Source organism: Mesoplodon bidens (assembly GCF_964165515.1).
Source record: "Mesoplodon bidens genome assembly, chromosome: 11".
Lineage (NCBI taxonomy): Eukaryota > Metazoa > Chordata > Mammalia > Artiodactyla > Ziphiidae > Mesoplodon > Mesoplodon bidens.
In genome coordinates this window covers 43,257,608-43,270,325 of record NC_138167.1, presented here as the reverse complement: position 1 = coordinate 43,270,325, position 12,718 = coordinate 43,257,608, and the positions used below count along the sequence as shown (strand labels likewise).

At 40.5% G+C, this 12,718-nt stretch overlaps 1 protein-coding gene across 1 annotated transcript; it reads right to left on the bottom strand.

The window, feature by feature from the left end:
• Positions 1-294: 294 nt before the first annotated feature.
• On the bottom strand, positions 295-10,097 carry GTSF1 (gametocyte specific factor 1; the record flags this gene model as incomplete). The annotated part of the gene is made up of 6 exons (XM_081250219.1): positions 10,058-10,097; positions 4,945-5,045; positions 3,039-3,165; positions 2,514-2,597; positions 1,987-2,050; positions 295-397 (listed from the first exon to the last, which is right to left on the bottom strand). The coding sequence occupies exons 1-6, from the start codon at positions 10,071-10,073 to the stop codon at positions 295-297; spliced, it is 495 nt and encodes a 164-aa protein (XP_081106345.1). The 5' UTR covers positions 10,074-10,097.
• Positions 10,098-12,718: the final 2,621 nt, after the last annotated feature.

The window sequence follows — 12,718 nt, the reverse complement described above, 5'->3', positions numbered from 1 at the left end:
TCCTCCTAGCCAAAATCAATAGCCTTTTTACTGGTCCCCAAATTTACCCATGGTATTCGATGTCAGTGATCACCCCATCTTGAAAATATTCTTTATGCTTCTGTGATCTTGTCCTTTCCTGCTACTAACCAGGAGTAGGGGGAAGTGAGTAAGGTGCTTGGGGTGCAAAATTTAAGGAGGCACTCACTCTCAGGGTAATGTGGGTACAAGGTGTTCAGACTGAACATGTCCTTGAATAATCAAGACCAACTGTATTTAGCACAACAAACAGAGTAAAAGCATTTTCCCTCTATTTCACTTACTGTTTTTCCATGGCAGAACAGATGGCAGAGACTTGGGAACACGCATGCCTGAAGCCAGGTTACTCTTATGTTTCATAACTATGTTGCTTGCGGGGCTGCAAAAAGAAAGATGAATTTGACTATGCCAACGTATCTGTATTCTTCAGGCACGCACACACAAGACAATCAAAATGCGTTTTTTGTAATCTGGGGGAAAACAACAACCTACATTCTGAAATGTAAACACATTTCCATCAAAACATTCTCACAATGAGAATGATTACCAGCTTCTCTGGAAAGCTTACTCTTCTGTACAGGCATTAAGACGGGTCTAACCATTTTCATTTTCCAGAAATTGAGATAAACAGCAATGCCATCTACTGTTCAGTTGTATGACAGGCTCATGAACTCAATAGATAAAAGAGATAAAATAAAATGCCAAGACAACCAAACTAAAGGCAACAAATCTCACAGAACTGAGATAAAATTAAAATTGTACCAATGGAATTCATCTTTACGTTTTTCTATCTCAGTGCATACACGGACTAAGATACATTTATTATAACTAACTGACTTCAGGAGCTAAAAAATAAAAATTGATAAGTGTTCTATTTGAGGAAAAAAAAGAAGTCTAGCATCTATTTCCTTCATTTTCTAATCCAGAAATATTCTCATTTGGGTTTGAAACATGATCTTCTTTTGCCACGCTGTGCAGCTTATGGGGTCTTAGTTCCCCAACCAGGGATTGAACCTGTGCCCTCATCAGTGAAAGCACGGAGTCCTAACCACTGGACCGCCAGGGTATTTGAAACATGATCTTTAAGGTTTGAAGATCAAGTAGTAATGAAAAATCTTAAGAGATTTAAATTAGATACAAAATCAGTGGGAAGAAGAGATGCGTTTTCTTTCCTACCCATTTGGTATTATGGATTGCCCAATCTCAAATCAAGAACTTCTGGGCTTCCCTGGTGGCGCAGTGGTTAAGAATCCACCTGCAGGGGACACGGGTTCAAGCCCTGGTCCAGGAAGATCCCACATGCCGCGGAGCAACTAAGCCCATGTGCCACAGCTACTGAGCCTGCGCTCTACAGCCCGCAAGCCACAACTACTGAGCCTGTGTGCCACAACTACTGAAGCCTGTGCGCCTAGAGCCTGTGCTCTGCAACAAGAGAAGCCATTGCAATGAGAAGCCCGTACACCACAACAAAGAGTAGCCCCTGCTTGCTGCAACTAGAGAAAGCCCGCACACAGCAACGAAGACCCAACACAGCCAAAAAAAATAAATAAATAAAATAAATTTATTAAAAAAATAGAACTTTTAAGATTACTTTTTCCTTAGACACTAGTTACCCAGAGTAAAAATGATACATGTGGTATAGCTAGAGAATTTTTTCAAAGCATTAAAATAATGTGAACTTAGCAAAAACTCCAACTAAGACATAAGAATGGCTGGCGCCACTGTCTCCCTTACTAGACTATAAGCTAGTATTTTTGTGTTCCCGTGGTAATTAACACAAAGCATGCGACCTTTTTATGAATCAAGGAATAAGTAAGGAAAAAACCCCACCAAAACTATATCTAGACTAAATTACCACCAAGTAACATCATCAAGGAGGGAGGTGAATACGTGCTTTGGTGGCTTCTATTGGTAACAGAGCACTGTGATTCTGGGAGGAAGAGGTGGGAATGAGACCCTTTCATTTACCTGTTGTTGCCACAGTAGTTGGCTGCGCCCCAGACAAATGGGGTGCTGGTCTGTTCCCACAAATCTGCCAAAGGAAGCAAAACATGGTTTGTGGTACTACTAGGTAAAACACCAATTCATGCTAGTTGAATTTGTAAGGTGAGAAATAATAAATAAGTTTAGAGAAGCAAGTAATAACTCATCAAGTACCCATGCTAAGTGACAGAGTAGCAAGAATTTAATTGAAGGATATAAACACAAGTGACATAAATAATAATAAATGTGCCTAGTAGCAACCAAACACAGATGGTACAACACAATTTATGGAAAAAAACAGATGTAAAGAAGTGCTATTTCCAATCAAGAGGGATAGGCTGTTCCACGTGTCTGCACAGAGAGACAAATGTGCTTGTACTGGGGCCCAATAAAAATAACAAGTCATTCTGAACAACATGGTATGTTCATAAAAAAGGAAAATCTTCCTTCTGTCTAAAGCAAATGACTTGAGATTTTGACATCGTGAAGAAAAAGATGTAGAAGCACTTCACCTTTATCCCAGTCTTCATCGCAAGGAGGGCACTGCCATGTGCTCTCAGCCAGAGTCTCTTGTCCAAGGTTCCTGGTTTGGCTGACTGCAAGACAATAGAGATTCTGACTTAACAAGGGAACACTGCCAAGTTATTATGTTTAAAGGGGTTAGTGGCTTAGAAGGTTGCAGGGTCTTTGTTTCTGAAAAATGGATGGGATGAAAGCTAAACAGAGAGGTCTTATCCCCTTGCCAACAGAAGACAAGAAAGAGAAGCAGAAACAAAGATGTTTGCCATATTTATGGTAATAAAAGAATTTTCATTTTTAGATGAATTATTAGTAAAATGAAATAAGGTTGTTCAGAAGAGAACGCAGTCTGACAAACACAACCTGACAACCTTTTGCTGCTAAAATAAAAATCTCAAAGGCAGAAAACCATTGTTCTTCTGAAATGATGAAAGCCAAAATCAAGGTGATGACGTAGCATCATATAAATTTGAAGGGGCTAACCTCCAACACTGAAACATTTAGCTAGTCAGCCTTACCTACATCCTGCTCAATACAGCTTTTGTCATCACAGCTTGAGATATGATGACTGATTTCAGCCCGAGGAACCTGATGGCGAGCATTGAAGGGACAAGTAGCCAGTTTGTTTGCGACGTCAGGGTGATTCTGTGAAAACAATTAAAGAGGTCCGTCAATAAACGTGTGGCTTAACTTGGTAGGTAAACTCATAGTAGAACATTAAGAGGGAATTATTTATCACTCATATGGACCATAGAGACATTACCTCAGAATCATCAAAAGCTAAGCCTCTTTGTTATGATTATAAAGACTGACAACACAGATATTGGGGTAACAGTGAATTTAGGATGGGGTATTTGAAACATATCTTCACCCCGTTTACTTCTCAGGGTCACAAAATTCAGGCGGCACAGCCTGTAATGCTAGAGCCCTCTGGACGTCTTTGAAAGCTGATATTCAGGATGAACAGCAACACTAAAACACACTTAGTCTGCATTGCGGTAGTGCCCCTGCTACTGCAGTACAATAGTGCAGGAAAACAGCTGTTGGAAGGGAGCTGCAGAAGAGGCAAACCCAATGATTTTTCAGATTAACACAGGAACGCTTATCTAAAGTAATGATGCCTGAAATGAGGCTCTGAACAATTTGACCTTTATTTCAGCTATTTCACTAAGGAAAAGCCCAAATGATAGAGAACTCTGCTGACCAAGTTCTTTATTTTAATACAAAACAAGAAAACAAAACAAAATGTTTAATATCACCCAAATCCTATGGTAAGTTTACCAGCAATTAAGAAATTTATTAGGAGAAAAGATATATTATAAATGATACTCAAAAAAGTAAAAATAATGTAAAGTGGGGAGAAGGGTGGAAAAAATAGGGGATGGAGAAAACTGTGAGGGCAGGTATCTCCATGATTTTTGTAAGAGGTATCAGGCATTCGAATGCAAAGGTTTTGTAGCTGAAGATTAAGAGCATTAGCATAGGGGAGTTATGACAATGTCTTTTTACCACTTGGACCCCTTTCCCAACCTTTATCCTTGGAACAGTTTTGAGAGCCTAGGGGAGGAAGTTGTGGTAGTATTTGCTAGTCCATATTGCCCAGGTTCAACCTCAAGGAATCCTTGCTCTAGAGATTAAAAGGAGCTGAGAAATAATCAACAGTGGCATTATAATCATGTCTCCAGGACTGCAAGAGAAACATCCTTTGAAGAATGTTAATGCATACTTGAATTGTATGCAGGTTTAGATTAAATACCAAAATTGCTTTCCAAGCATAAATCCTGGCAGAACTTTGGCCTCTGTATCTGACATCTATATTCTAACAATCCTTTCAAACTGCCTCAATTAATATATCAGCATTAAACTAGCTTACATCAGCTAAGTCTACAAAAGGGTGACCAGAGAAAAAAAAATCTTTGAGCTGGTTTTTTTTCCCCAAAAGATGCTTACTGTTGAAACTTGGAGAAACAGTTATTTTTAGGAATGATCTTTTCTTGGGTTAACCTCTAGCTGTTCAACTTCTCTAAAATTTCTAAACAAACAAACAAACAAATCAGAAATAAGTGTATTACAATACTCAATCCTTATCAGGACAGTGACCACATCAAATTCACAAGGCAAGAGGGATTTCTCACTGCTAGCAAAAATTAGTGTTTCCTCTGTTTACAAAGGCTGCGAAGATTCTAGAGAAGCTGTTTATGAAGGGTGCTCTGTCACTACTCGGGGGAAAAACCAAAACAAGGAAAAACTTACATATCCAAGAAATAAACAAATTCTTTTCTATAAATATTGGTATTTAACCCAAAGCAATTCTGGCATTCAGTTAAAACATTTATGCTAAAATTATTTGATATTTACAAAATTTGGCTTTTAAAAAGAACTCAGGAGGGCATCACAGGGCAAATTAAGAAAATAATACCCTACCTTTCTGCACTTGATAAGATGATAAGGAAACCTGCAGGCCCTGATCTGGTGGCTTTTATCATAGGGGCATTGTAACAGCTTTTCAGGGTCCAGGGTATCGACTGAAAGAGAGAAAAATAGGGTAAGTATAAAGCTTAACAGGCCCTTGTAAAACTTCAGCATCCCGGGCACACTGGATTTTTTCAACAGAATCTGTACGAGTTGAACAAGACAGTCTAACGACGGCTTGGAATTTTTTTTTTTTTTTTTTTTTTTTATTTATTTTTTTTTTTGTGGTATGCGGGCCTCTCACTGTTGTGGCCTCTCCCGTTGCGGAGCACAGGCTCCGGACGCGCAGGCTCAACAGCCATGGCTCACGGGCCCAGCTGCTCCGCGGCATGTGGGATCCTCCCAGACCGGGGCACGAACCCGTGTCCCCTGCATCGGCAGGCGGACTCAACCACTGCGCCACCAGGGAAGCCCGGAATTTTTTTTTTAAAAGGGTGACTAAACATCTGAAAATAAAAATGTAACTGTGAGAAGATAAAACTGCGTTATCATCGAATCTTCATTAAGTCCAGCAAAACCAGCAATCATGGGGTGGGGTCTTAGTTCAGATTTGGTTGTACATAAATATTGTTGTTTTCATTGTTGGTTATCCTTATTATAAACAAAAAAATTAAATGAAACATCTTTTCCTCTTCTAAAAGTGCTAATTCAGTGTCATAGGACTTCCGTGGTGGCGCAGCGGTTAAGAGTCTGTCTGCCGGTGCAGAGGACACAGCTTCGAGCCCTGGTCCGGGAAGATCCCATGTGCCGCAGAGCAACTAAGCCTGTGCACCACAACTACCGAACCTGCGCTCTAGAGCCCGCGAGCCACAACTACTGAGCCCGCATGCCAAAACTACTGAAGCCCACGTGCTCTAGGGCCCGTGTACTGCAACTACTGAGCCCGTGTGCTGCAATTACTGAAGCCCGTGTGCCTAAAGTCCGTGCTCCGCAATGAGAAGCCACCACAATGAGAAGCCCGCGCACCGCAACGAAGAGTAGCCCCTGCGCGCCGCAACCAGAGAAAGCCCACGCGCAGCAACCAAGACCCAACGCAGCCAAAAAGAAAAAAAAGTGCTAATTCAGGGTCATTCTTATCTCTAGCTAGTTCAACCAGAGCTTCCCAGCCAGTATGTTGAAGGTTGGAATGGACAGTGTACTGATACACTGCCGTGGGGGTCCATTGCATGCGTGTCCCCTATTCTCCAACCAGTCCTAGGGTAAGTTGAGGGTAGTTAATCCCCTACACTAGCATCCCTGTCTATTTACTAGTATGCTATGACATGAAAAAAGTTGGTAAGCATTGCTCTATATCAGTTATATGTTCCGTGGAAGCTTGAGAAATATTCACTGATAGATTTCTTTTTCGTCTGCTTTAATGTACTTCTATAAGTAGTTCCTGATCTTGGTTAATCTAGTTACCTCTCAAATGAAACCAATACCTTTACCAGATCGGTGGTTTTACTTTTCATATTTTGGAACATGATGAGAAAAAGACAGAGAATTCTTTAACCTAGTGATTATCAAATTGGCCAGATAAAAAAGTAGAATAATCTGCAAAAAAGAGAACCTGAAGTTAAGACAACTGCAGATACCTTAACGGGGCTGCTGTGTGAAAGAAAGCCCCTAACCTATATCACGCTATTTAAAACTACCCTTAGAAGACTATACTTTTAGGGACCATTTCAGTAGTTTGAATATAGAGAAGTTTCTCTGAACGTGTACAACTATCCTTACGTTCTGCAAAATGTCCAGGCTGAGCCCCAAATTTTAAGAAGCCTGGTTAAAGAAGGGAAATTAAATGGTTAAGCACATTCTGAATATATAATGAGGACAAGAGGCAACCTAATAAAACGCTGTTGCCACCACTGAAGGCAATAATAAAAGTGAAATAAGATAAATAATTCACATTTGATAAGAAGCTTATAAACCAGGAGACTGCTATGAAAATCAGAAGCTAGTGGGGAATTGAAACAGACAGCTTCACTGGAAGAGTGGTAAACATGGGATAAATTGCTAACCATGATCGTGATGCAAATGAGCCAGAAAGGTGACTTGAAGGACAGAATGAATAGGAATGAAATGTCTTAAAGGACAAGCAGGCTTATTATGCCAGCCAGGCTCATCCTGACCAGCAATCTTTTCATATTTCTGAAGCTTCAGGACACCCAGGAAGAGTTTACAGATGAAATTCTTGTTAGTTTTCCTTCATTTAATCCATTCCATCACTAGCAAATGATAGGCCATGTCAGCAGCTGACAGACTGGACGTACCTTATGATTCATACACATTTTACTGTCCATACAGTGGTATTCATCAGAGTTGATAATGATAGCTTCCTACCAAAATGCTTTACTTTTTGGTCTCTGATAACTTAGCTCAGCTCTAAACTGGTTTTTTAGATTAAAAATTTTTTAATTTTATTTTTAATTAAAAAATTTTAGTGGTAATAAGATTCACATAAAATTTATCATCTTAACCATTTTGAAGTATACAGTTCAGTGGTGCTAAGTATATTCACATTGTTGTGCAACCAACCTCCAGAAATTTTCATCTTGCAAAACTGAAACTCTATACCCATTAAACAACTCCCATTTCCTTCTCCCTGTAAACCCTGGCAACCACTATTCTACTTTTTGTTTCTATGAGTGTCACTATTCTAGATACTTCATACATGTGAAATCATACGGCATTTGTCTTTTTGTGACTGATTTGTTTCACTTCCCACAATGTCCTCAGAGTTCATCCACAGTGTAGCCTGTGACAAGATTTCCTGTACTTATTTTGCTATTTGCTTTCTTTTAACTTAACATTATCTTAGAGCTCCTTCTATGTCAGTATGTTAAGAAATGTTTCACTGCTGCATACGGATGTACCATAGATTCTTAATCAGTTCCCTTACGGATAGACATTTAAGTTGTTTCCAGTTTTTTACTATTATATACAATGCTGTGACTAGCAATATAACATATACTTCTTTGTGCATTGTACGAGTATTACCCTTGGGCAGATACCTAAGGGTGCTACACGAAGTATACATGCATTTGAAGTTGTAATGAATACTATCGAACTGCTCAGCAAAGATCTTGAGTGGCCTTCTGGGAATATAACTTAATTTGGAAAACAAAGCAGGCCCTGTGGACAACCTTCCTCAGGTTGTCCGTAGACTCAGATGTTCCTCGCACTTGCATAGGGCCCAGAACCCATGGTGAGAAATGGAGGAAACTTCACGGAAATAAGGAACTAGACTTGACGAGAGTATCATCAGCTAAGAGGTACTGCCCAAAGACAGAAGCTGGAGATCTTCAGAAATCTATCAGATTAACGTTAGAGTTTTAGGCCACTTTGGGAAAAAGGTCAAACATATTCTAAAGCACTGTTTCTCACTTTAACATGATTCCCGGTGTTAAATCACTTGGGGACTGTGTTAAAATACAGATTCTGATTCAGCAGGTTTGAGATGAGGCCTGAGGTTGTGCATTTTTAACCTGCTTCCAGGTGATATTTTTCTTTTTTTTCTTTTTTTTAAGTCTTAAAACAATGAAGCTTTATTAAGAAAGACACAGATAAAGAAATGTTATAGACTTAAAGGAGTTGATTCTTCACAAGCCAACTTATTTATTTATTAAACTTAATCACAAAACTTAAATAAAATTGTAAACATACAGCAAAATTCACCATTTCCCTCTTTTTTTAACAAACATCTACTGATTATCACTATGTAAAAAAGTTTCTGTTATGTAGCAATACAGTAATTAAAAGAACCAGGTGATATTTTTCTAAGAAAAAAAAATCACCACTGACAAAAGTAATGAATAGAGATATAAAGGGGAGATGTTGCTTTCTAATTTAATAGAGTAGTAAGCTTCCAAGAATAAATAAATATAAATCTCTCATATCTCACATGGAAATCTCAGATTTTAATTAACATATTTTTAGAAAAGTTAAGGGGGTGAAGGAGGAAGCCCTAAGGAAGATCAAGGAGAATCAGATCCATTATTCTCAAAGTATGGTCCTCAGATTAGCATCATCACCTGGGAACATGTTAGAAATGTAAATTCTTGGGTCCTAGACCTTCTGAATCAAAAATTTGGGGGGTGGGGTCCAGCAACCTGTGTTTTAACAAGCCTCCCGGGTGATTCTGCTGCATGCTAAAGTTTAAGAATCTCTATTGTAGATATTTAATAAAGATTGTTTCCATGTAGTTTCTATATGTTGGTGATAAAGATTCTATTGGACTCTTCCTTGAAGGTAGAATGGGACTAAAATACCCTTTAGTTAGAACTTATTAATTATAGAGATTCTGAACAAGACAGAAAGTAGGAAACAAAGGAGGCCTTGTTGACGAGTTTCATCCACTCAGATGTTCCTCAAACTTGGTCAGGGTCTAGAAACCATAGTGCTTTGTAGTAGCAAGTAGGGCACTACATATAAGCAACATATAAGACTCTGGTTCTGACTCTGTCCCCAACTAACTAGGTAACTTTAGGGCAAATCAATTAATCTAGGTTCTGTTTTCTCAGTTGTAAAATTCGGATGTTGAATGAAATGATTTTTCAGGTCTCTTTTGGTGCTACACTTGCATGATCCTAGGTCTCCTGGTTCCCAATTGATTTGTTGGGCCATCTAGATTCCTGGATCACTTGAGAAACAAGAATCCTCCCTAGGATTTCTTTAAGTCTAAAAACTCAATGTACATCAACATTATGTGTATCATGTTATCCCACAACATAGAAAGAAACCAGTTAGTTAGTTAATGACTATCCCTGTGTCATTAACAGGAGAAACTGAAGTCCTGAGGAATGAAAATGCTTCATTTAATAAAAATATAGTTTAACACAGGTGTCCCAAACACAGCTTTCTCAAAGCTTGATGACTTCTCATACTTCTTTATTTAAATTTCAAGTGTCGTATTTCAAATTTGGACATTTCTCTACATTACTAAAACAGTCTCTGGGGAGACCTTTTCTTCTCAGCAGTCTAGTGAGAAAAGTGAATCTTTCCCAACACAGTAAAAGTCTTGTCAGACAGAAAACTACATGTAAGTAATTTAACTTATTTTCTAAAAGCAAAAAGAAGTACGTACTGTAAGTCTCTTCCATGCTGGAAATGAAGGAGCCAAATCCAAGTGCTGGGGGGGGGGAAAAAGCAATGGATCAGGGAATCAGAAATGAAATGTATCAAAAGTAGCCCTAAGAAGTGGAGTCAAACTTGGATTCAAACTAGAATTGAAGTCACCCAAATTCAATATAAAAAACCCTTATAGCACCTCCCTCCCCCTCAATAAGTTTCTCCCCTTGAAGGCATTCTTTACTACTCTGAACCATTTTAACATCATTGCCCAATTCACACTCTTGGAATAAATTCTAGGGCTCACAGTTAAGAAAAACCAAATATGACTACTAACTTAAACTGTATTCAGGTGATAAGATGTCAGTCTATTTTAAGTGCCATTACAACACCCTGTCACTGTTTACCATCTATTAGGGTTTGATGCTATTTAACATTAGAGGGGGCAAGTCAAGCCCACAAGAATACTGTTATTTAAACTTCAGGATAAACAAAGGAAAAGGGTACTATTTTAAAGCTCTCCTCTCGAGTCCTCAAAAATTCAGGATGGGCAGGCTGCCAGTCTTGCTTCTCCCCCGGGGGACCTGGGGATGCTGGAAGCCTGTGTCAGACTATACACTCAATCCATCCAATATGTCCAGAGACATTCTAGTTTACTATTTCTATGACTTCTTAAACATGATTAGGACGTACCATAATTTTTCCAGTGATGCTTTACTCCCCTCCCCAAATCTCCTATGCTAAAATGGATAGACTTGGTTATTTAAATCTCTCCAGTTAATACTCATTCCCTCTATGCATTGAGGAAAAAGTTCTGAATGTTAGGACTCGAGAACTGTCCATTTTATAGTTGACAGTCATAAAAGAACACGTCTGTAACAGAAATGTGGAAGATTAAAAGACCAATTTTTTTAGTTTCAGTCCTCTTCCACCTGAGATTCCCCCCTATTGAGCTCTGTGATTAAATAAACTTATCATTATGGAAAAGACTAAATTTATATAAAACCATCTCCATAGGAAACTTCTGAAAACTGGCTAGGTTTACATCTATTGCCTCTAGAGCCAGCTCTCCTTTGCCGCCTCATACAATTCCACACCCCTTCCCCCCATTCCATGACATAAGCAGCCTTGGAACCTATGATAGGAAATACAAGTGATCAGCTGGAACTCGTTCTGGAACTCGTTTAGTAATTTGCTGCAGAGCTCATTTGTAAATGACAATCATCGGTGAAACTGTCATAAAAAATATTTTTCATGTCTGGATTAAGAAATTCTGACATTCCTTTTTTTTTTTTTTTTTTTTTTTTTTGCGGTACGCGGGCCTCTCACTGTTGTGGCCTCTCCCGTTGCGGAGCACAGGCTCTGGACGCGCAGGCTCAGCAGCCATGGCCCACGGGCCCAGCCGCTCTGCGGCATGTGGGATCTTCCCGGACCGGGGCACGAACCTGTGTCCCCTGCATTGGCAGGCAGACTCTCAACCACTGCGCCACCAGGGAAGCCCAACAAGTGAGTCTTTTACGTTTTCCCTAGTACTAGACAGCGGTGTAATGGACAAATGACACTCAGCAGTCAAGCTTGGGGGCTGGTTGAGGCCTGAAGCAACTGGTTACACTCTTAACCGAGCTGGGATCTCGGTAAAACCATCATTTTTCTTCCTTTAAACAAAACAGAGTCTATTTAAACAATGGGACTAAATAGGAGAAGGTGGGGAAGATGGTTAACTTAAAAGAATGGAGACACAGGAGCTAGGGAGGACCTCGAGGGGACGAAGCAGCGGTGGCACCACAGGTTGCCAAAACAGCCGCGCTCAGAACCCACGAGGCCAAAAGCTCTGGGCAGAAAAAGGGAAGATACTAGAAGGTGAAGGTATCCCAGCCCACTAAAGGTGAGGTCTTTGGAAGCCCCAAGCCGGGGCACGCGCGTCATTCCTACCTCCGCCGAGTCACGCTCTGTTCACACTCGCCTTCACCCCACAGCCACGCCCAGCAACTCTCACTTCCGGCCCCTGACGTTAGGGGGTGGGGCTCCCACTTCCGGTGATGGAGGCTGGGCTCTGACCGAGCCAGCCGCGGGCTGTTCAGAGGGCCTCCTTGGCTCTCCCACCCCTGCCCCCCACATCGGGCCGTTGTCCTCTGGCCCCCGGAATGACCGTGGCCTTGCGTGGGTGGAACTCGCGCTGCCCTGCCGGGCTCTGGGGTGGCCGTCTTAGAAAGGAGAACGAGTACTGAGACATGGGCACTCGAGGAGGGGAGGGACTCGTTAGGGGTCGATCGATGAGTACTGGTGAGAACGAAGCCTTGTTTGTGGACGTTGTCCAGAGAGAAAGATAATTTAGATTTTGACTGGAAGGAAGAGGAAAATTGGAAAGGAGATAAGCAGACACAAGAGGCCCCTCTCCCCCCCACCCCAACCCCCCAAAACGAATCACCAAGGACAGGAATCTAGTTGTTTTTGTGTAGCACGTGTTGTAGGTAGAATTTCAAAATTCAAAAGTTGATAATGGTTTATCTGAGATTGCGTGGTAGGATGGATGCCCTAGTCAGATTAAAGCGAGTTTTAGAGTTGAGGAGAGAGCTCGAGGTAAAAAGGGCCAGAAACTTATAATTTGATAGTGGAAAACGAAACATATATTGTGAGCCTTTGTTCTGGAAACTGTGATACCCCCCCCCCCAAAAAA